A 23,941-nucleotide genomic window follows, 5' to 3' on the forward strand; every position below is an offset into this window, starting at 1 on the left:
TTTTATTAATTTTTTTTTTTATAGAAATATGAGCAAAAATAGATTATATCTCACACATTACTAGTTTTTTTTTTTTTCTTGTGTATTTATTATATTCTTTTTTGTGTGTTGTGTGTTAAAGTTTTCTTTAAATTTCAATATATAAAAAAAAGAGAGAAAAAAATAAATTAAATAATTAACATTATAATGGGAAACGTAGAATCATTAACAAATTCAATTCATGATGAGTTTCAAAGAGTAGATGCAACAAATAGAGGTTACTTGGTATGTGTTTGACTATTTATTTATAATAATTATAATTATTATAATAATAATAGAAATAAAAGATACAAATAATTGCATAATGATATAATTATTATTTATCATAATTTATCACATAACACCATCTCTCAAAAGCGATTTAGCTTTAATATATCATCCTTTTAAAGTTGTGTGTTATATATTCACGTATTTACACACATCAAATTTTCGCACAATACAAAAAGTGTGTTTGTATTTTAAAAGTGGGGTATTTATTTTGTTTTGTTTTTTTTTTTTTTCGCTAAAATTATTATAAAAGAGATGGGGGTTCAATATAACTCTATTATTAAATTAAAAACAATCAATAATAACAAATTATAAGTGTTTTGTGTTAAAGGGGTAAAACAAAAAAAAACAAAAGAACTAATCAAATATAGATATAAATAAATTACAACATAAATAATTTAATTTATTAAATCTCCTTTTAAATCAAATTCTCACCCAGTCAAAAAAACAAAAAAAAAAAAAACTTCTTTATCTCCCTTTCAATATTTGTAATTTAACATTATAATGTATAAACAACCAGTAAAATTTAAAAATAGAAATTGTTTTTCTTGCATTGTAAAAAATATTTATTTGTAGCATTTTTTTTTTTTTTTTTTTTGTTTTTAAATTTTATTTAATCAAAAGATAATTTCTGTATCTATTATTAACTTTACCTATCGAAAATAAAATTTTTTCAAATAATATCTTAATCATAATCTTTTTTATTTTTTATTATTATTTTATTAATTTTTTTTATAAAAAAAAATCTCACAACAAATCTATCTAGTTATTGGATGAGTTATTATTAATGCAACCTCCCAGGGAGAGTACAATCGACGTTTGCCATCTTGGAACATTATTTGTAATCGATAAAAGGAGGACCGGTAGATTTTATTTCCATGACATTTTAGAATTTGCAAAGACGTATGCATCTCAAGCATTATTAAATGGTAGGAAAGACGATTTTCAATCTAAATTTCAAGCATATTGTACCTTAAAAATGTGGAACGAAATTTCAAATGATGATAGAATTTTTGTAGAATGGTAAATAGATAGAAATAATAAATAACACTACTCAAACAAATATTAATTTATTTTTTTAGGTTCACAAAACTATTTACAGAAAACCCAAATTACACTCAAAAGTTTGATGCCCACAACGAATTATATTTAACCAGTGATGCAATTAAAAAAATGTATCAGGTATGCAGTTAAATTAAATATTATCAATATTTTTATTTTGAAATTATTATTAATAAATTTTTTTATTTTAGATATTATCAATCAAAAACTACTATGGTGGTGATTTTCGGGGTTTTTTAGATTTAATGCAAAGATCAGCAGAGGAAGAAAATTTAATGAAGTTGGATGAGGATGAGTTGGATGATGTAGTACCAGCCCAAATTTTAAAGAAATTTTCTAAACATTTTATTGATGGTTTTAAAAAATTAATGGTAAATATTAAATATATTATATTTATAATATAAAATTTGAGCTAATATTTTTAATTTAATTTAGGCTGAACTTGGATTCCAAACAGATTTACTTTCAAATGTTCAATAATTGTAAAATTAGTATTAGTTTAAAATAGCATGTAAAAAGATATTCAAATAATTGTTTTTTTTTTTTTTTTTTTTTTAATTTTTTTTTTTTTAATTTTTCCATAATAACAAAAAAAAAATAATAAAATCAAAATGGTAATATAAAATATTCATTGTAATAAAATTTAATTAAAGTAAATTATTTTTCTTTACAACCAATAAATTATTTTTTTTTTTAATTTTTTTTAATTTTTTTTAATTTTCAAAAGTGTGGTTGTGTGTTAAAATTAAATTGAAATAAAAATTTCAAGTAAAAAGAATTACTTTAATGTGGGTTTAAAATAATGTGTTTTTATTATTTCGATTTTGGTTTGGAAATAATATTTTTTAATTACTAATTCAGGCAGATTATTCAATAAACTCACCACATTCCACCCCACACTCTACCACCACGACTACTTTAAATGTTATTATTTCATTAATCTCATATCACCAATACAATATCACCCCACTTATTTGGATAGCATCTATTATTTTATTTTATCCTTCTTTATCGATTCGAATATTTTATTAAATTTTAAAAAAAAAATTATTTATTTATAAAATTATTTTTTATTTATATTTTTTATTTTTTAAAATAAAAATAATTCTTTTTTTAAAAATATAAATTATAATTTAAATATTCATTAATAATAAATATAATTTATATAAATAATATTATTATAATCATATATAAATATATATATTTTTTTTTTTAAAATCATAATTAAATAACTCTTTTATATTTTTATAAAATATTTTAATAAAACAAACAAAATGAGCATTAATTGGTTAACCCATCCATGGGAAGAATTAAGTAATCTTAGACATTCAATTGACGAAACTTTAAGAAATTGGACCGATTCTGCTCCATCAGCTGCCTCATCAATGGATTGGGGTTGGAAGCCAAGAATGGATGTTTGCGAAAACAAAGGCTATTATAAAGTAATTTTAGAATTACCAAATTTCCGTCGTGAAGATTTGGATGTATGTATAAAATTTATAAAAAAAATAAATATTAAATTTAAAGTATTAATGTATTTTTTTTTTTAAAAAAAGGTACAAGTAAATGGTCGTTTCTTATCAATTAAGGGTCAAAGAATGGATCATTCATCAGATGAATGGAAATTCCATCGTCGTGAACGTTATAGTGGCGGTGAATTTCATAGAGCAGTCGCTTTACCAGAAGGAATTGATGCATCATCAATTCAAGCTAAATTCCAAAATGGTGTTTTGGTTTTATTAATTCCAAAGACTGGTGGTAAAAATACTCAACATATTTCACTTATGGGTAGTGAAGAACATAGTAGCAGAAGAAATATTATCGAAATGGAAGAACAAGAAAGAAGAAGAAGAATGGAAGAAAATGATCCAATGTTATCACGTTCAAGTTGGATTGCTGGCCGTGGTGTTCGTGATGATGTATTCAGTAATCGTAAGGTCTCACGTTTCGAAGATGCTTCCTTCCGTAAATCAAGTATTCAAGATTTGAAACTTGTTAAATCATTAGAACAAAAAGAACGTGAACGTAGAATTAAAGATGTTAAAGGTGAAAATGAAAAGAAGAAGAATGCTCAAAAAGTTTCTCGTTACATGAAATCACTTGGTATGAACCCAAGATCAACTTTAAGAAGAGGTGGTAAACAACTTGAAAAGATTATTCACTTAGAAGAAAAAGAACGTCAAGCTCGTATCAAAGATAAAGGTAGACAAAGACAACATCAAGCTCTTGCAAAGAGAACAAGTAATCTTATCAAAAGCAGTGGTGGTCAATCAAAACTTCGTCATACTGGTTTCAACTATGCTACAATTACTAAAGGCTATAACAATAACAATAATTACAAGAGAGATCTCATCTTTGATCGTTTCGGTCGTGAAAACAACTCTTTTGGTAGCTTCAACTTAAATAAATTCAACAAATTCGGTAATGGTGGTATGAGTTTCAGTAAATTCGGTAATCACCCATTCAATGAATTTACCCACAACTTAGAAGAAAAAGAACGTGAAAGAAGATTAAGAGATAAGAAAGGTCAAAACGATGCTAAAAGATTAGCAGCTCGTATCTCCCACATGATTGGAAATGCTAATTTTTAATTAACTAATTAAAAAGTTTTAGGTTAGCTTTATTTAATCTAATATACATATAAAAATTAATAAAGTTTTAATTATATATTTATGTTTTTAAATTATTTATTTTTTTATATTTTAAAATTTCTCATTTTTTTATTTAATATTTTACATTTCATTTGATTATTTAGTTTTTTATTTTTTTTATATTTGAAATACATTAATATTGTTTGGTAAATGCTTTTATTCCAAAGATGCTTTTTTCTTTTAAAAAAGAGAGGTTTTTTTTTTGTATTAATTGACAACCACGAATTTTTGATTTATCCCTTGGCAAAGGTTAACACGACTTTTATTAATTTACTTTTAAGTTTTTTTTAGTTATTTAATATTGATTATTTAGTTTTGGTTATTTAATTTTTGTTATTTAATTTTTATGTTATTTTTAATCCTTCAATAGCTTTCTAATGTATTATCACTCTAAAGATATCTTGAATTCCATATATTGTTAAACTTTTAAAATTAAGCTTGATAAACATCATTTTTTTTTTTTGTATTAATTGCTAACCACGAATTTTTGACTTACCCTTTCAATAAGAATGATGCAAAGGTTAACACGACTTTTATTAATTTATTTTTAAAAGAATTTTTAGTTATTTAATTTTGATTATTTAATTTTTGTTGATTAATTTTTTTTGGTAATTTTTGTTATTTAATTTTTATTTGTAATTCATAGGTATTTTCACTCTAAATATATCTAAATTCCATATCTTGCCAATCTTCTTTAGCATGTTAACTATCTTCATTCTGTGGTGTCTCTGACTAGCTGGATCTTGATAATGAAGTTTCTTATATATTCTATTAATATTTTTGACTTCTCTTTCCCATGCTGATGCGCAGATAAACATCAATTTCGGCCAAAATTGAGGGGTTTTTTAAAGAAAATATACAAATAGCATCTTAATTCAGGGGTAGAATGCAAGGCCCATAACCTTGAGGTCGTAGGATCGAAACCTACAGATGCTAAGTTCTTTTTTAAACCCTTATCTTCCCGGTGTTTATTAAAATTTTAATTTTGACGTTACCGTGCCCAACTTGTATGCAGTGTGGTAAAACTCATATAAGCATTAAACACATACCAAACACAATAAACTGATGACTTAATATATCATTAAGAATCATCTTCACTTTTAAAAAAAAAAAAAAAAAAAAAAAAAAAAAAAAATAAATACAAGTTTCATTAGGGTATTAGGTCACCATTGCCGCGCTGCCATATGCATATTTTGCTCTAATTGTAAATGTTGAGATTTCACCTTTTTTCATATATTTAATTGCACAGTTGAATCATTTGATTGGTTCTTCTGGACTACCTAAAATAATTGAAAAGCTTGATTTCTCTCTAGTGTTTTCAAATATTGTTCCTTCAATGATTTTGCCAATTAAATGAATATAGATTCGATCACCATCGAATGGAAAGTTTGTTGCGTTACCACTTGTTTTTATAATTTTACTGATACCATTATCTGTAGTTAGTTTTATAAAATAATTAAAAAAAAAAAAAAAAAAAATAATTTTATTTTATTTTTATAAAATCAATTAAAAAATCAAATCAGGTTACAATAATTCAGGTATTTTAAGATTCTTTGAAACCAAAATAGAAAAGAAACATAAATTCCTCGACTACTTAGCAGGTGGTTTCCAAATATTTCGCAATCGAGGATATGAAAGTATTTAATCCACAATTTGAAGAGGCATAGTTTTTAAAAAGTTTTTTTTTGAAATTTTTAGTCATAAATCATTGTAATAAAACCGTTAATCAAATAGAATTACCCTATAATACCAGATTTTTTATCGTAAAAGATTAAAATATTATAAAATAAAATATAATACACAAAATAAAATAAAGAATTAAGTTATAAAAATTGATAAAATCTTTTAATTTATTAAACTTTTAATTTAATTATTATAGTTAATCGTAATGAATTTTTGATATTAATAGTTTTTAATATGGTGATTCCATTGAAGGATTGTAGTGGTAGTGGTGGGCGTGAATTGTGAACTTTTAAATAAAAATCCTGAATGAGAGCCTTTTCTAAAAACACTGGAATTGAAGACCCTAAGTGGTGGTGGTGGTGGTGAATTGACTGCGAGCTTTTAAATGAAAAAGTGATTTGAAACAAGAACATGTTGAAACTGAAAATAATGAAATAAGTATTGAAATTAAATATTAGTTTTTTTTATATTTAAAGATAATAATTATGTAAATATAATCTTTATAGTTACCTTAATAATTTAATAAAATAGATACTGGAACATTATAATATTTGAGCTTTTTTCTGTTGTGTATAATTTCTTCGATTTCTGAGATTAGATTATTTCTTTGATGATACACTTGATAACTGTTAGCAACTTTATCAAAATCATAAATTGAAACATAGAATGGAACGATATAATTAATAATTTAGTCTTCCTCATTTTCATATGCGAACTTGAAAGAAGATATTGAATTAATTTTATCACAATCGATTTCAATATGAATCAATATCAATAAGGTTATCAATGTTTGGATTTGATCTATCTTGATATAAAATAAACTCTTCTTCGAAACAAATTATGATCACCTAAATATGAGACTTCAATGGTCTTCATTCTCTTCAATATCTGAAATTTCATCATTTTCTTCCTTATTTAAAGTTTTTGATTGACCTTCTTTAAAATTTAATTTCTCCAATGCTTGAATGTGTTCATTTGAGAGCTGGTATAAAGATTGACGTTCTGCTTCAATCTTTCTTTCAAGCAATTGGATCATTTCATCTTTTTTTAATATTTGATCTTGTAATTGATTTGAATTACTAATTTGGTTATCTAACTCAATTTTGATAGAGTCTATTTCTTTAACCAAACTACCTTGTTTAATTTCATTGACTTGGGATGATTGTTTTTGTTGATTTATTAAACTAAATAATTGGTTAATTTCTAAGGATTGGTCATCTGTAACTTTAATTAATTTTTCTAGCTCATTTTTATTTATTTGATCGATTAATTCTTGTTTTTTTGATTCAATTGATAGATTATTATGATCGATTTTATTTTCTATTTCAAATTTATTAATTTGATGTTTTAAATTTGAAATCTTTAATAATTGTTCTTTTTCTAAATCTTTTCTGGCTTGTTGTTGTTGTTTTAATTTTATATAAAGGATTGAACAATCATATACAAAACCAATTAAAAAACTAATTACTGCCATAAAAAAGTAAACTACCAAATCTGAAAAATCCATTATTGTATTGAATTAAAGTGGTTGATCTGATGGTGATTTATTTGATGTGATGTTGAGAACTATTGGTGATATTAAATTTTTTTTTTGAAAAAAATACTTTAACAAAAAAAAAAAGTTGGGGGTTAAGAAAAAAGAAAAAAAAAAAAAAAAAAAAAAAAAAAAGTATATTGTAAAAAAAAAAAAAAAAAGTTGTAAAAAAAAAAATGTAAATGAATTTAATGAAATTTAAAAAAAATAAAAAATAAAAATTAAAATATTAAAATTTAAAAAAAATAAAAAAAAAAATGAAATTTACCACAAAAAGAAATGAATCTAAAGTGATTATAAAAAAAAAGGGGGGTTATGGCAACCCAGTTTTTATATGAATTTAAACAGTTGTGATCAAAATAGTAATAAATTTATAGATCCGCATTAATAAAAAAATTATAATAATTTATATTACCCCAAAATTTCTTTATTGGGCCATTTTCTCTTTGAATGTAAGGAATGAAATTTATGTTAATCATATTTAAATTATTAATTAATTAAATTTTTTTAATTTATTGATTTTTAAAAAAAATTTTTTTTTTTTTTTAAAAAAAAATAATAAAAATATATTTTTTAATTAAAATATTAACAAAGATATTAATTTAATAATACTTATCTCTTTTTTAACAAACAAATATATCAGAGTTAGTATAAGTTAATTTTAATTTTAATTTTTTTTCATTTATTCATCAAATACGTCATTTTTATTTAATTTGTTTTTAGTTTCTAAATCAATTATGTTATTAAATAAAAATTTAAAAAGAGAATTGATAGCTTGTTGGAACACTTATAACCTGAACATAAAATTGCAGATATTAACCAATCGATCATCACTAAGAAATAGTTGTATAAGAATACTCGACATATATTAAAATCAACCATTTCCAAAATTGCAGGTCATTTAACCTAAAGAAGAAAAAAGAAAGAATAAAACCAGGTTCATTAAAGGAAGTCAAAAGGATCTCATTAAAATACTATCTCAAAATATATTAAATAAAATAAGCATAGCCATAAAAAAATATCCATCTATTTTTCTTTTTAATTTTTTTTTTTTTAATATAATTTGATTATATTTTTTTTATTATTAATGTTTTTAATTATGGAAATCATCTACTTCTAAAAAACTGTTTGTTTGTTCTTTGATTGAGTCGATGTTATTTAATTAGCTAAAAATAATTTAAAAATAGTATATTAATAGAATATAACGATGAATATGGTAGGTTAAAAACAAATCTTTCAGAGAAGAATGTAAATGCTGTCTTAGCCAACGGTTTACACGATTTTTAAATGAAAAACTTGTCAATACGGGTGGTGGAGAAAGAAAAGAGTTTGCCTAACAAAATAAAATAGTTCTATTTAAAATATTAAAGTTTGCCAACTTAAAGAAACAAAAGAATCTGACATTGAAGATGATATTGGTTTCTTATTGAAAAAAATAAAAAACAAAAAATGCCGATATTAACTTGTTTCTTCAACTCTGCAATCCCAGATCCTACCTATTAAAAATAAAAATTAATAATCTATGTTAATAGCAGCATCGAAGAGAATAATTTAGTTTTTAATTTACGATCATTTGTTTTTCAAAAAAATATTTTTATTTAAAAAAAATAGAAAATTATTATAATTTACCAGTGTTCAAATCTCAGAAAAAATTAATTAGTATTATAATAACTTCCATTTTAATATTTATTTTCAAAGTGGTTAAAAATATAATTAAACACACATAAACTAACACACATTAACACACTATCAGCACATAAAAAAAATTCAAAAAATAAATATTTATGTTTTAATTGGATATGTAAAAAAACAAATTATCTAAATTTGGATTAAATATTATTTTTTTAATAATGTTTTAAAAGATTTATTTTTTCCTATTTGTAAATAAATATTAAATAATTTATGAAATTGTATAACATTGTGCAAACACAAAAATAATAAATATAGTTTTTTTTTTTTTTAAAAAAAGTTTCCAAAAAATGGTGTGTTTAATTTTCAAATTTAATGGGCAATATAACTATTTGGGATATATCATGATTTGATCGTACATATTTTAATATAAATTCTTTTATTATGTCCAAAAACCGGTTAACTATATTTATATTACTAATTATTTTTTTTTAATTTTTTTTTTAATTTTTTTTTTTAATTTTTTTTTACTATTTTCTTTTTAAAAAAAAATATTTAAATAAAATATTAATTAGAAGGAATACATATTAAAAAAAAATTTAATACATACTATAAAAAATGACTTTAATTCGTATTGTATAAATAAAAAAATTTACATAAATTTTATCATATTTTTATTAATAATTTGATAATAATTTTAATTTCTATTATAGGTTGCTTACAAATAATTGGTGGAGTTCAACATAATGTTAATGGGGAAAACCAGTTAGTTAACAATCAAAACTCTGGGGAAACAATTAAATTTGATGATAATAAAACTAGTTTTGTAGTACCAAATAACCAACCCCCATCAGATTGTTGTGGTACCTCTGAACCAAAAAATCCACAACATGTTATGCTTTTCTAATTTAAATTTATAAATAAAGTCCAATCAACATGTATATCATTATTATTATTAAGTTTACAATACATGTACTCTATTTAATTTATTGTTTTTACAACTATTTTTTTTTAATTGTTTTTTTCCAAAAATAATTAATTTTTAAAAATTAATTTGAACAATATGAGGCAAAGGAGTGTAAAAAGAAAATTGCAATGTATCTATTTGCACCCTAATAATTTTTTTAAAAAAAGTTATTTTGTTTTTTAAAAAAAACAATTAAACATTCACTAATTTTTTTTATTAAATTACACTTAACTTTATTTACTCTTGATTTCTCTGATTTTATTTCCAAACTGGCCAATTGTAATATAAATACCCCATTTAGTTCAAATATTAATCGATATCCCGTCAATTTGAATGAAAAAAAGTTTAACAAGTATTTTATTATTTGATATTAATTGCGGTAAATCGCGGACGAACGAATTTCAAAAAAACTCATCAATTTGACAGCTTAGCGAAGTGGTCTAACGCGTCTGACTTGAAATCAGATCTCCTCGGAGGCGCAGGTTCGAACCCTGCAGCTGTCGATACTTTTTTATAGATTTAATCTTTCCGGTGTTTATCTTTTGGGCGATTTTTTAATGGATTTAAGTTTTAAAATATGTAATGTAAATGAACTTTAAAGTATAAATAAATAATTAATAAACAATAAAAATAAAGATAATAAATTATATGATTTTTAAGTTTATGAGAAAATTGAATAAAACGAAAAATTCGAAAATTTTTTATTTTATTTTTTTATTTTTTTATTTTTTATTTTTAAAATTAAATTATTTTTAATTATTAAAATTATTAATTATTATAATTGTTTGATTAAATGACTATTTAAGTTATAATTAATTAATTAAGTGAATTTTGATGATAATACATTACAAATAATTTGTAATGTTGATGGAGCTACTTTAGTTATAGATAAATAATAAATATAAATAATTCTAATAATCAAATAAATATACAATTATTTGTTTGTGAAAACTAAAACCGAAAACTGAAAACTAAAAAATAAAATTTTATTTTTTAAATTTTTCAATTTTTTTATTTTTATTTTATTTTTAATTTTTAATTTAAAATAAAGGAAAATATAAATATATTATTTAGTTGAGATATAACTATAACTGTAATATTCATTTAATTCTAAAATGCATATGAATACATTACAAATTGTTGATTATTATTAATTAATGTCGATTATTATTGTTGGTTTGAGTTAAGTTCGTTTACTATTGTTATTGAGTTGGATATTTGGGGTGAGTGAATATTTATATAGTTATTTTTGTTATTGAATGTAGCATCAATTCCCCATCCTCTGACGTTCCATTGATTTATTTTTATTATCATATTTATAAATTATATATATGATTGTTAACCCCCTTTTTAGGTGAGTTTGGATCTATGTATATTGATTGATATTGGTTATTATCATATATTGAGTCTTTATCTATGTGAGTGTTGTTGTCATCTATTATTTCAATGTTAGAGTTTAAACTTAAATATCCAAAACTGATTCTGTTTAATAATGAATTGGTAGGTTGGTAACTCTGCTTCTTGGGATATTTTGTTTTTTATTGTTGATGTTGTTATTATTGATTTGTGGTGCATTATTGATTGGTGATTTATTCTTTGCAATATATATCACATACTTTCTGCAATACAGTAACATTCTTAAGATTTCAACTACATGTTTGTGATATTCTTTACGAGTATGAATTAATAAATCGTCAAAGTATTAGGATACTCCTGAATGGCTGCTATCTTTGAACCTCTAACCTTAATTCCTTCCGCGCTAATAACATGACACAAAAACTCGACTTCAATACAAAAGAATTGGCATTTCTTGCTGTTTAAAAAGACCTTGCTGTTCCTGCATCTTTCCAAAACCATCTTAATATGTCCCATATGTTCCTCTATCGTAACTAAAACTTTTCAAATCCTTCCAAAACTGATTGAGCGAACTTGTTGAAATACGCTGGAGAGTTCTTCAAACCAAAAGGAGCTCTAGTGAATTGATACAATTGTTCACCACCGGCTCTAAAAGCTGTATGATGACGATCGTCTGGATGTAATAACAATTGATGGATCCCAGATTTCCAATCTAATTAAGAAATGTACTTAGCATTTCTCATTTTATATAAAAGCTCATCTGCATTAAGCATTGGTAAAGATTCCTAAATTGTAAAAATCCTTGAAACTATTATTAACCCAATCTGTATATTCTTTAATTTTCGCATCCAGCTTATCTTTATTTAATTCATCCACTACCTTTGGGACCACCTTGCTAGATGCTACTTCACTAACTACTTTATCTGTTTTTTCAACTTGATCACTTGTTTTGTTGTTAACAACCGCACCTTTCATTACGGTTATTCCTAAAGTCTTCATCGACATTAACATTCTACTATTCACCTGTAGATCTTTAAAACTACCACCTTCGAATGATTATTAACGACCTTCTTATCCTTTTCGAATAAGGTTAACTTTACTTTATGAGCTAATTTTTCATTATCTGCATCCCTAAATATTTTTATAATGTGTGGATCTTCAATACTTAAGGACTATACCGAATCTCCCAAAAAATCCAACCCGATTACCATATCATGCTCCATGTTGATTGCATAAAACTTCATTTCGGTTGACATCTTTCCATACAATATTTTAAATTGAACAGTAGCCTCCACACTTTTCTTAGCAAAGTCTTCCCTATAAACATCACCAATTGGATACCTGACTCTGATATCTTTTACTATACTTCTTAACCCATCACAATACTTGTTGTTTAATAAATTGACATTACAACCAGTATCTATCAATGCACTTAAATAATATTTCCCTATTCGCACACCCATTGCAAAACTAGTAGGCTTACGAGATCTGGACAACTGTTCCTGACATGTCCTTCTTTTTTGCAATAAAAGCATGATAGCCTCCATTTAACAAAGGGTTTCCTAACCCTTTCTTCATCAGTTGGTTTATCTGATTTTTCTACTTTATTATTGAACTCCTAGACCCTTGGTGCTGACTTTTGCTCTCTTTCCTTTTTATCTAGGTAATTTTTATATGTACCTCACCAATGTCTCTTGACCCATTCTTCGATCGTTTTTGTATTACCTTTTGTAACAAAACAATTGTTTTGTTATGTTTATCCACAAATTGTGTTGTGATAAAATAAGGTAAATCAACCTTGAGTTCTGTTATTCTTTGATGGGAATCATAATATTTGAGGTAAATAGAAATTTTGAAAAAATAAAAAATAATAAAAATTATATTTTTTTTCGAATTTTTAAAAAAAAAATTTTGTTGAAATAATTTAGCAAAAGTCAATTATTTTTTTTAAGAAACTAAATAGATGGCTAAAAAATTATTAATTAAATCGTTTTATTCAAATAATTCATTAAAATCGATAAAAATAGTTTACAATTCAGAAATAATCACATTATCATCAACATAATAATAAATATCATCAACATAATAATAAATATTGCATGTTTGATAAGAGACTTTAGACAAAAAATGCATCATATAGTTCAAATCTTTTAAAAAAAGCTAAAATGTACAAATAAAATCTAAATATCAAATAAAGCAAAATATAAAGGTAACAATAATGATATAATTAAATTAATTATAATTATGTTTAAATAAAAGAAACTTATATTTAATTTTAATATAGTTAAATTTTAATTCTTTATTTATCCGAATCAATAAATATCTATAATATCTATGTTTAATAAATAGTAAACAGTTCATCGAAAATTTAAAACAAAGGAAAATCTAATACAGCTAATAGAATATTTAAACTCAACTTTAGCACATTTTCAATAAATTTTTTTAAATTGTTTATAATAATAATGATAGTATAGACTTTACAAATCACTTCAATAACTGCCCCAGTGACTGCTTAGAAGAATTATTTTTATTTTTTAGAAATTAGAAGGGTAGATTTATTTTATAACATATTCAATTTATAAGCCTTTTTCATACATTCATACCAATCAATCACCTACTAAAAGAAATAACAGATGATTCATTCGAGCCGGAAGATACAGTCTATCAGATTAGACCGTTGATGCAAGGTATAGATTATAAAGCTCTACCCGATCCAAATGATTTAGAAAACCAAGCTAAATTCAATAGCAGAGAGCCATTATATTGTATTTTAATCAACAAATAATCCAAACTATAAAATTTTCGAGAATACTTGATAAGAAAAAATATAAAAATAAATTATAAATTTTATATTATTTAACTAAAAAAAATTTATTTAATTTTTATTATTTAAAATTAAAAATTAAAAATGAAATAAAAATAAATTAAATTGAAAAATTTAAAAAATGAAATTTTATTTTATGGTGATAGTAAAAAAAAAAATTTATTAATTAATTAATATCAATTGTTAGAGCTGATTCGGAAGTCAAATATATTGCAGTTATGATGGTATAATCAGTTAATATTCAAAAGGAGCTCCTAGGGTGTCCAATGTATAAAGGTATAGCAATGGAACTAGTATGTTTAAGTATTACAGAGTTCGAAAGTAAGCAAGTATAGTTTGATGAATCAAGGGTGCTCAAGCCGAAACAGGTTGGTTCATATGAAATCCAGAAAACTCAAGGAGCGTTAACTAAAGTAGCTCCATCTACATTACACAAAAACTTGCGAATCCACGAAAAATCACCCAAAAGATAAACACCGGGAAGATTAAATCTCCAAAAAAGAATCGACAGCTGCAGGGTTCGAACCTGCGCCTCCGAGGAGATCTGATTTCAAGTCAGACGCGTTAGACCACTTCGCTAAGCTGTCAAATTGATGAAAAATAATTTTTTTTAGATAAAACTGAAGTCATAAGGAAGATTAAATTTTAAGAAATGCAGAAAGATTTTAAACTCGGGCATCTTTAGAGTTAAATTTTAAAACATTATAGTTTTTTAAAATAAAAAAATTAAAAAAATATATTTAAAAATTAAATGATTAAAATAATATACAATTTATAATACAGTTTAATTGGTAAGGTTAAAAAGTATAGGACAAAAATTGGTGGATAATGAATAAAACAAAAAAAAATGAAGAAGCAAAAAATTTGATATTTTCAAATATAATTTAATTTTATACTCTTTTATTATAACAATCTTTAATAGGTTTTTATTTCTTTTTTTTTTTTTTTAAAACAAATAAATATAATTTAATTTTAAAATAAGTAATTACAAAATGATTATTTAAAATAATTATTGATACAATATTTAAATATTTTAATAACAAAAAGCTATTAAATGTTGAGATTTGTTTCTTTAATTTTTTTTTTTAATTCCTAGCATATGTTGATCTTATCCAATAAAATATATTAATTTAAAATATAATTAATAATTTATTTAAGGTTTTCATACTCACTGGGGAACGGAAATTATTTTTATTTTTTATTTTTATTCAATTAAATATTTTTTGTTGAATATTGAAGTGTTTTTTAAAAAATCTGTCAGAATCTCTGTTTATTTGAAAATCAAAAAAAAAAACCGGAGAAGTGCACAGATTTTTAAATTCTTTTTTTTTTTTTTTTTTTTTTTTTTTTTTATTAATTTAGTTTTTTTTTTTTTTTTTTTTATTGTCTTTAATAATTTTATAAAGGTATTTATATAAATAGTAAATAAACGCTATAACTTTATGAAAATATCCTTTTAAAAATAATATATTTTTTAAATTAATATAAAATTAAAAATCATATAAATAACTCTTTTTAAATTAATATTTTTTATTTTAATTTTTTTTTTTAATTTTTTTTTAATTTTTTTTATTTTTTTTTAAATTTTTTTTTAATATTTTTTTAATATTTTTTTTTTTATTTCCAAAAATTATAAATAACACTAACCCAAGAAAAAAACAAAAACACACCCCCACAACTACACACATACACACTTTATAAAACTTCTTGATCCCAGAATATCACAATAATTTAATTTTTATTAATTTTTATTTTTAATTTATAATTTATAAAAAAAAAAAAAAAAACCAACATAAATAAAAAAAAAAAAAAAAAAAATGGGAAATAATCAATCACTCATGAGTAAAGAACAATTAGACCAAATGAAAGACAGCACAAGTTGTATGTATAACATTAATTAAATAATAATAATTAAAAAAATATTAAACAAATATAAAGATACTTATAATAATAATAATAATAATAAGTTTAAATTAATAAATTAAAAAATAAATAAAAAACAAATAAACAATTAAATAAATAAATATAAATAAATATAAATTAATTAATTAATAATTTTGGTATTAATAAAATTATTAGTTTCAGAAGCTGAACTTAAAAGATTATATAGAAGGTTTCAAATGTTAGATAAAGATGGGTCAGGTACACTAACAACTGACGAATTTTTATCCATCCCAGATTTAGCATTAAACCCTTTATTAGAACGTGTAATTCAAATTTTTGATCAAAATAAAGATAATGAAATTGAATTTTCAGAATTTGTTAGTACATTAGGAACACTTTCACACAAAGGAACTAAAGAAGATAAATTAAAATGTATATATAACAATAATAATAATAATAACAATTATAATAGTATAATAATAATATAGTATTAACATTTTTTTAATTAAAATTATATAATTATAGTCCTTTTCCAAATTTATGATATGGATTGTGACGGATACATTAGTAATGGTGAATTATTCCAAGTTTTAAAGATGATGGTTGGCACAAATTTAAATGATGTACAACTTCAACAAATTGTAGATAAAACTATTATTGAGGGCGATTTTGTAAGTTTTTCTAACACACACAAAAATAGATAAATAAAATATTAAATACTAACCCACTCTTACTTCATTTAATGTAATACAGGATAAAGACGGTAGAATTTCATTTGATGAATTCCTTCATGTAAATATTTTCTTACAAAAAATAACCAAAAAAAAAAATAACATACTAATATTGTTTTATTTTATTTTAATTAGATGATTGGTAACCAAGAAGGTATTGAAGAAAAGCTCAGTGTAAATTGGTCAGATCCATCCTCAAACTAAAAAAAAAAAAAAAAAAAAAAAAAAAAGAATATAAAACAAAAATAAATGTATAAATTGTATAAATTATTTAGTGTGCACCCAAAATTTAAATAGTATAAATTTCCTATAATAATAAATAATAAAGAAATATAAATAAAATTCTTTTTTTTTTTTTTTTTTTGAAAATATTTATTTACAAATAACTTTTTTCTTTTCTTTTCTTTTCTTTTTTTATTTTACCAAATTTTATTATCAAAAATAGTTTGTAAAATTTGTTTAAATGAATCTTTTGATTTATCAGTTATCGAAATTGAAAGTAATAATTGTCTTCTACTTGATAAACCTATATTTTCAATTAATTGTCTTGCATAAATACCAAGCAAAGTATCTTGATTTGAACCTAATAATACATCGACTTGATAGGATGGTTCATCTAAAAGTACACCTTCACTTTTATATGCTTTAATCTATTTAATAGTAATAATGTTGTGTTAGTATTATTGTTATTGTTGCTATTATTACTTTCCGTATCCTAAAGTCATACCCATGTATTGAATTTTTGATTTTGGCTGATGGTTATAAAAACTGTATCTGCAAATACTGAAATGGCAATATCGGTATCTATATTATTAATTTTTTTTGAAACTGTTTTTGATTTAACTGGATGATTCTTTTCGATATTGCTCTTTAAGTCATCTTGAACTGATGTATGTGTTGATTCAATTAAAAGACTGCTCATCTTTATTTGGTTTTTTTTTTTAATAAATGATTTTTTTTTTTCAACAAATTAATTTTAAAAAAATTTAAAAAAAAAAAAAAATTTTAATAAATGAAATTTTTTTTTTTTTATAATTTTTTATCCACCACATCATAAATAAAGAAATAATTTTCTTTAAAAATTTTATTTAACTATATTTATATTTATATTTATTATTTTTATTAAATAATATGAATTCATATAAACTATTTGATCAAATTATTTTAGGAAATAAAGATAATAATAATGAAATTACAATACCATGGAGAAATATAGTTAAAGAAAATTCAAGTATTGAAAAGAATTTTAATCATCATGTATACAAATCAATATCTTTTTCAACATGGGTTTATATGGAGCCATTAGACGATAATCATTTACTCTATGGCAATAGCAATAATAGTAGTGATTCTATTAATCATACAAATAGAATTTTATCACAAAAACAATCAGATGGAAAATTAGAATTGGGCATCTTTTTAGGAAATGAGCTTTTTGATAAAAGATTATACAACATTAATACTCCAAATAGAACATCATTAGAATCAGTTTATCATCAAAATAAAGATGAATTAAAATATTATAATTGGTAAGTTAATATATTTTATAACTATTTATAAAATAGAAAAATTTAATATTAACAAATTTTTTTTATTTTTTTTTTATATAGGGAATTTTTAATATTTAAATTAAATTTTAATGAAAGTGGTAATAGATTAAAATCTACCGAAATTTATTTAAATTTTAAAATTTATAAACAATTTGAATTTGAAAAAGAGATTGAAATATCAAATTGCCCATTGGTTTTAGGAAATAAAGAAATGCTACATCAAATTATCTATTCAAATTTAACAATTCATTTCAATGATAGACATGACACATTTTCATTATTATCAACATCAACATTCACTCCAACCTATCCACCAAATTTACAAAATAGAAATTTACAAAACTTCTTTTCATTAAGAGAGACTGTTAAACCACTAGATTCATTATTAGAGTTAATAAATTGGAAAGAAAATAAACCAATAAATCATGATCATAATCATACTCATAATAATAATAATAAAAACATTAATAAAAGTTTCTCAAATACAATACCAACTAATAACAATAGTAACTTTTTTAAACTAAATATATCAGATATACCATTACAAAATAGAAAAATAAAATCTTCATTAGATCCAAGAAGAATTCATTGTCATGATATGAAAAATGGTTACCAACTTGACAGATACCCACAAGGTTTCTATTATAATACAAATACAAATATTGGAAGTAATGGTGACCAAGTAGAAGAAATATTTTTAGGCTCTTACAATTTTTACTATTGGAATTTAATAGATATTTTCATTTATTTTTCTCATCATAGAATTTCGTTACCACCTGCATCATGGGTAAATACTGCACATAAAAATGGTGTCAAAGTTCTGGGTACTATAATATTCGAATGGGAACAAAGTTACAAAGAGGCCTGTTTAATAGTAAATGGTATTCAAGATAATTGTCAAGAAAGTGGCCAAGAACAAGAAAATTACTTTATTCAAAAATTAGTTGAGATTTGTAAATATTATAAATTTGATGGATGGTTTTTAAATTTAGAAACAGCTTTATTACAAGACAGTACGATTGTTTTGAAATATCAGAAATTCCTCAGCGATCTAACCAAAGAAATGCACAAGGCTATCCCCGGATCATTGGTAATTTGGTATGATAGTGTAACTCAAAGTGGTGAGTTAAAATGGCAAAACGCACTAACCAACGAAAATATAGAGTATTTTAATAGTTGCGATGGAATCTTTTTAAACTATACATGGAATGAAAAATTATTAAAAGAATCAAAAGAATTACTGGATCAACAACCAGAAAAAATTAAACAAAGAAATTTAGATGTTCAGCCTTGGACCACTGTATGGGGAAGAGGTACATTTGGTGGAGGTAATTTTAATACATCAGTCGGTTTAAATGAAGCAAATAAAAATGATTTATCAAGTGCAATTTTTGCTCCTGGATGGACATTTGAATCAACACCATCATCAAATAAGTCAATAATCGAAAAAGAAAGAACATTATGGCTTGGTAATAATGGTGTTAGAAACATATTGGGAAACAACTCTTCAGCAGAGAATGGTGATTTCAAAGACTGGAAGATTTTAACCAACGAAAACTCTTATTATAAATGGTCCGTTTCAAATGGTAGCGGTTTGAATGGTGGTAATTGTTTTACATTTAGTAGAGCAAGAGCACTAGATTCATCAAATATCACAGAGTTTAAAAAAGTAATAGATTTACACTCACTCTATTCAAAAGATTTATTAGAGCAAATACCAATCATAGAATTTGAATTTTATTATAAATTTTTAAAACCAGACCAATCAAACACAGTTTCATTGTCAATACTAGATGAAAATAATCGACTAATTAAACAGGTTTCAGTATTACTGGATCAAATTAATGGTAGTCTTGCCACCCTAGGAGAATTTAGAAAATATAGCACCAATATTTCGGACTATAAAGAATCTATTAAATATATCCAGGTTACAGTTGGGTCAAATGAAAATATTGGTAATGATAGTAACTGCGAAATCCTTTTAACTGGTTTCTATGTACAAGTTTTATTAAATAACAATTTAACTAACGAGCCATCAATTAGATCTGTTACAAATGAAAGAATCCCAGTTGTATCATTACCATTCTCTAGCAGCTTTAATAGAGGAAAAGGTAAAAAGTATTGGGAAAAAGGTTTGATCTTAAATAAATCTGCATGGTTTAATCTATCTGATCAAGATATTACTGATTCTAGTGAAGACTATAGAAATCAATTTGGTTCAAATTTAATCTATTATTCAACATCATATGATTTATCTTTTCAAGGTGGTTCAAGTTTAAACATTAAGGGCAAATTAAATAGTTGTCCTTCAAGTAGCAGTATTTTAATTATAAATAAAAATACTCTTAGCTCTGTATCAAATTTGAATTTAAATCAAAACTTTACAATTTCAACTCTCTTTAAAATTGACGTACCTTTATCAAGTCCAAGCCAAAAAGAGGATGTAGAAGAATCATTATTGGTAACATTTACATGGAGTGCAAACAGTAATAGTGGTAATAGACTTTGTTTAATTTTAGTTTTATCAGATGAAAATGAAAATAAAGAAATCAATATTATTTTACACCCAAGTTCCATTAAAGATCAAGAGCAAAAGCTTCCATTCAACATTAACAACAGCTATGAAGATCAAACAATCAATGATTCATTTGAAGACAAAGTCATTATCGGAACTGATATTGATGGTAATTCAGTCGAATGGCACCACTCAAAGTTTAGCTTAAATATAGATGACTACTCTTTCAATTTAAAAAATTTAAAACTAAAAGAAATTAAATCTTTAGGCTATTCAATATCATCACCAAAAGAAGAGACCAATAATCTATATAATATATATTTAGGTGAAATAACATTAGAATTGTATAATAATAATAATAATAATGGCAATAATATAAAAATTTCAAATCTGGATATTGACCAAGTTTGGAATATATATAGTATGACAGAAAACTACAGTAATTCAGATATCTACGATTTAATTTTAAATTGGAACGTTGAGGGTATTTCAACCGGCAGCTACAGCAATACTATTAAATATACAAATATTTATATAGATAACAAATGGATTGGTAAATCCTATTCAAATGGTTTTTATCTAATTAAAAATGTACAACTAAAATCATTAACTCAATCCTCTATAATCACATTAGAATTAATTAATAATTTAAATAACCCAATTTACAAAAATAATTTTAAAATTTTCCAATAAAGCTTTTTTTTCCTTTTCTAAATATAGATTTAAGATTTTATTTATTAAATAATTTAGATTTTATTTCGTTTACAATATTACTGTTTGTATGATCTAGACCTAATTCGTTGGATAACTTTACAATTTCATTTTCTTTTTGAATACCATCTTGAAAATTTATATCTATAAATGGTTGAAATTTGTTTAATTGTTTTTTGTACATTTTATTATTGATTGTTTTTTGGGTTTTGCTATCGGGCGAATAAAATTCTCCATGCTGAAACAACATATTTTTTTTGATGTTTATAAAAGTTTTAATCCCTATAATTTTATTTTCTTGGTTTATTAAAAATCTGTCTCTTTTTAACTCTAATGCAATATCTACAAATTGATTTAGTGTTGAATTTGCTATAAACAATAAAGAAATAATATTAGTTTATATAACAACTTTATCTTTAGAAAAATAAAATAATTACCAAAAGAAGTTAATTCATATTGAACCTTATCAATATTGCCACTATCACCAGTATCACTCTCATCTTGCTTATTGTTTATAAACTTATATCTTAATTGATTTGTGAAAACTAAGCAACAATTTGAATCTCTGATAAGCGATGAAATTTCTTTTAGGTTTGAAAAGATCCAATCTAGATTTGCACTATTGTTTTGTTTTTCTAAACTTGTATTTAGGTCATCTAGTGGAATTAGAGAGCTGATGCTATCCAATACAATAACTTTAAAATACTGAGCCTCTATTGAATTCTTTATTAAAGAGAATGCATCATCTGCATTGTCAGGTTGATAAATTGTAAAATTTGGATTTAAATCAATACCATTTTTTATGGCCCATTCTGAATTGAATGAATTTTCGCTGTCAATATAAAGTATTCTGTTATCATCGCTACTATTACTACTACCATTATTGTTATTGTTTTGTTGAAAAGCTGAAATTAATAAATATGCAAATGTAGATTTACCAGTCGAAGTGTCACCAAAAATTTCTGTAATATGATTCAATGGTAATCCACCTATTTCTAAATTGTAGTCTAAACTTAATACACCTGTACTTAAAACTGGAATATTTTCGAAACCTTCAAACTCGTGCCATGGCTTGTCATATGACTCATAATGATTATTATAGTTTATTTTTTTATTTGATAAATTGTTTACTTTTTTATGATTATTATTATTTTTATTGTTATTTATGAAATTAAAGTTAAAATTATTATTTTTATTTAATACATTGTATTTTTTAGTTTTTGTACAGTAAAAGTATTTATTATATATATTATTTATTATAGAGGTGGTATTACTTATTTTATATCTTGGGATCATTATTAATTATAATTTAAAAAAAAAATTTTGAAAAAATTAATTAAAAAAAAAAAAAAAAAATTAAAAATAATAATTTTTAATTTTATTTTTTCATTGTTTTTTTGATTATAAATTTAAAATTCAGGAATTAGTGTTTTGATAGAAAAAAAAATAATAGTTTCTTTGAGAATTGTGTGTAGTTGTATATTTTTTATCTGTATTCAGCTCAATAACTTTATCGATTTTTTTTTTTTTGATTTTTTTATATTTGCCTTTTTTTAATATATTAAATCTTTAAATAATGATTTACAAATAAAGTATTATACACGAAAAAAATGAAATTTAGGATTTAGATTTTTAAAAATTTGGATTTTTATAGTTTAATTTTTTTTAAAAAATCAATTAAATAAAATAATTAAGTAAATTTAAAAAAAAATAAAAACCAATAAAAAAAATTTTATAAATTAATTTACTTAAAAAAAGAAAAATATGTTATAAATTTTTAATCTTTATTTATTTATTAATATATTATCTTATATATAACTAACTCTTTATGAAATATAAAAATGAAATCTGAATTGATAATAATTAAATTGAACATACTAATTGTTGTTTTTTAATTTAATTATTATAATTGATGGTGAACTAATATATAATATAAAAATACCAATGAAATCTTTTGATTGGTAGGGATAAGAGCTTAACTTTCACCTTCTGACTTGGTGAGTTCTTTCAACAGATATTAATGATCTACCAGTACACGTGTTATAATGGAGCTACGATTGTTTTATTCATCTAAAAGGTTTTGATGGTATACCAAGTTGCTTGGCCAGAACAAAGTTGGTATGCTCAAAAGTCAATTAGATTGAATTGTATCATAATTTGATATAAATGATTGATTATTATTATACTGGGAATAATATGTGTTTAGGTGTTGATTGAGGTGTTGATCTTGGTTTTGATTTTTGTATTGGTGTTTTTTGAGGGGTTGGTAATGTAAGTAATGGGATTGTGTTTTGTTTGAATTTTATATTTTTGGATGAGTTGGTCTTGGTTTAGTTTTTGGTTTTGGTGTTGGTTGTGGATTTGGTATTAAAGTTGGAGTTGGAGTTGGTGGTATTGGAGCTGAAGTTGGGATTTGAGTTTATCTTGGTTTTGATCTTGGTTTTGATATTGGTTTTGATTTTGTTTTTGAAATTGGTTTTGGTGTTTGGGTTTGTTTTGATCTTGTTCTTGATCTTGATTTTGGTTTTGTAGTTGGTT

The 23,941-nt window shown here is 23.1% G+C and overlaps 11 protein-coding genes across 11 annotated transcripts; 6 read left to right on the forward strand and 5 right to left on the reverse strand.

Moving 5' to 3' along the window:
- Nucleotides 1-1,093: 1,093 nt before the first annotated feature.
- Nucleotides 1,094-1,848, forward strand: DICPUDRAFT_84168 (uncharacterized protein; the record flags this gene model as incomplete). Its single annotated transcript, XM_003293571.1, has 4 exons — nt 1,094-1,329; nt 1,389-1,488; nt 1,560-1,739; nt 1,804-1,848. The coding sequence occupies 4 exons, from the start codon at nt 1,094-1,096 to the stop codon at nt 1,846-1,848; spliced, it is 561 nt and encodes a 186-aa protein (XP_003293619.1).
- Nucleotides 1,849-2,517: 669 nt separating this feature from the next.
- Nucleotides 2,518-4,053, forward strand: DICPUDRAFT_51067 (uncharacterized protein). Its single transcript, XM_003293572.1, has 2 exons — nt 2,518-2,852; nt 2,925-4,053. Exons 1-2 carry the CDS (start codon nt 2,643-2,645, stop codon nt 3,957-3,959), a joined length of 1,245 nt encoding a protein of 414 aa, XP_003293620.1. The 5' UTR covers nt 2,518-2,642; the 3' UTR covers nt 3,960-4,053.
- Nucleotides 4,054-4,648: 595 nt separating this feature from the next.
- DICPUDRAFT_158511 (uncharacterized protein) lies at nt 4,649-4,837 on the reverse strand (the record flags this gene model as incomplete). The annotated part of the gene is made up of 1 exon (XM_003293577.1): nt 4,649-4,837. The coding sequence occupies one exon, from the start codon at nt 4,835-4,837 to the stop codon at nt 4,649-4,651; it is 189 nt and encodes a 62-aa protein (XP_003293625.1).
- Nucleotides 4,838-5,273: 436 nt separating this feature from the next.
- On the reverse strand, nt 5,274-5,447 carry DICPUDRAFT_42301 (uncharacterized protein; the record flags this gene model as incomplete). Its single annotated transcript, XM_003293578.1, has 1 exon — nt 5,274-5,447. A coding segment is annotated over one exon (174 nt), but the record flags the coding sequence as incomplete, so codon positions are not given.
- Nucleotides 5,448-6,564: 1,117 nt separating this feature from the next.
- On the reverse strand, nt 6,565-7,209 carry DICPUDRAFT_84170 (uncharacterized protein; the record flags this gene model as incomplete). Its single annotated transcript, XM_003293579.1, has 1 exon — nt 6,565-7,209. One exon carries the CDS (start codon nt 7,207-7,209, stop codon nt 6,565-6,567), a length of 645 nt encoding a protein of 214 aa, XP_003293627.1.
- A 2,274-nt stretch (nt 7,210-9,483) lies between these two features.
- Nucleotides 9,484-9,772, forward strand: DICPUDRAFT_158516 (uncharacterized protein; the record flags this gene model as incomplete). The annotated part of the gene is made up of 2 exons (XM_003293573.1): nt 9,484-9,496; nt 9,579-9,772. 2 exons carry the CDS (start codon nt 9,484-9,486, stop codon nt 9,770-9,772), a joined length of 207 nt encoding a protein of 68 aa, XP_003293621.1.
- A 2,181-nt stretch (nt 9,773-11,953) lies between these two features.
- Nucleotides 11,954-12,735, reverse strand: DICPUDRAFT_84171 (uncharacterized protein; the record flags this gene model as incomplete). Its single annotated transcript, XM_003293580.1, has 2 exons — nt 11,954-12,211; nt 12,397-12,735. 2 exons carry the CDS (start codon nt 12,733-12,735, stop codon nt 11,954-11,956), a joined length of 597 nt encoding a protein of 198 aa, XP_003293628.1.
- Nucleotides 12,736-12,875: 140 nt separating this feature from the next.
- On the forward strand, nt 12,876-13,973 carry DICPUDRAFT_158518 (uncharacterized protein; the record flags this gene model as incomplete). The annotated part of the gene is made up of 2 exons (XM_003293574.1): nt 12,876-12,906; nt 13,822-13,973. The coding sequence occupies 2 exons, from the start codon at nt 12,876-12,878 to the stop codon at nt 13,971-13,973; spliced, it is 183 nt and encodes a 60-aa protein (XP_003293622.1).
- Nucleotides 13,974-15,829: 1,856 nt separating this feature from the next.
- On the forward strand, nt 15,830-16,951 carry DICPUDRAFT_99718 (protein phosphatase 2B; the record flags this gene model as incomplete). Its single annotated transcript, XM_003293575.1, has 5 exons — nt 15,830-15,893; nt 16,092-16,328; nt 16,422-16,567; nt 16,650-16,688; nt 16,763-16,951. The coding sequence occupies 5 exons, from the start codon at nt 15,830-15,832 to the stop codon at nt 16,829-16,831; spliced, it is 555 nt and encodes a 184-aa protein (XP_003293623.1). The 3' UTR covers nt 16,832-16,951.
- A 95-nt stretch (nt 16,952-17,046) lies between these two features.
- Nucleotides 17,047-17,549, reverse strand: DICPUDRAFT_158520 (uncharacterized protein; the record flags this gene model as incomplete). Its single annotated transcript, XM_003293581.1, has 2 exons — nt 17,047-17,277; nt 17,355-17,549. 2 exons carry the CDS (start codon nt 17,547-17,549, stop codon nt 17,047-17,049), a joined length of 426 nt encoding a protein of 141 aa, XP_003293629.1.
- Nucleotides 17,550-17,758: 209 nt separating this feature from the next.
- DICPUDRAFT_95866 (uncharacterized protein) lies at nt 17,759-21,404 on the forward strand (the record flags this gene model as incomplete). Its single annotated transcript, XM_003293576.1, has 3 exons — nt 17,759-18,156; nt 18,238-18,650; nt 18,711-21,404. 3 exons carry the CDS (start codon nt 17,759-17,761, stop codon nt 21,383-21,385), a joined length of 3,486 nt encoding a protein of 1,161 aa, XP_003293624.1. The 3' UTR covers nt 21,386-21,404.
- Nucleotides 21,405-23,941: the final 2,537 nt, after the last annotated feature.

Source organism: Dictyostelium purpureum, assembly GCF_000190715.1.
Source record: "Dictyostelium purpureum unplaced genomic scaffold DICPUscaffold_448, whole genome shotgun sequence".
NCBI classification, from domain to species: Eukaryota; Evosea; class Eumycetozoa; order Dictyosteliales; family Dictyosteliaceae; genus Dictyostelium; species Dictyostelium purpureum.

Bases quoted from the DNA above. Each gene is read 5' to 3' on its own strand.
- DICPUDRAFT_51067 (XM_003293572.1), top strand. From the start codon at position 2,643: ATGAGCATTAATTGGTTAACCCATCCATGGGAAGAATTAAGTAATCTT. The intron at 2,853-2,924 runs GTATGTATAAAA...TTTTAAAAAAAG, and splicing joins TCCGTCGTGAAGATTTGGAT to GTACAAGTAAATGGTCGTTT.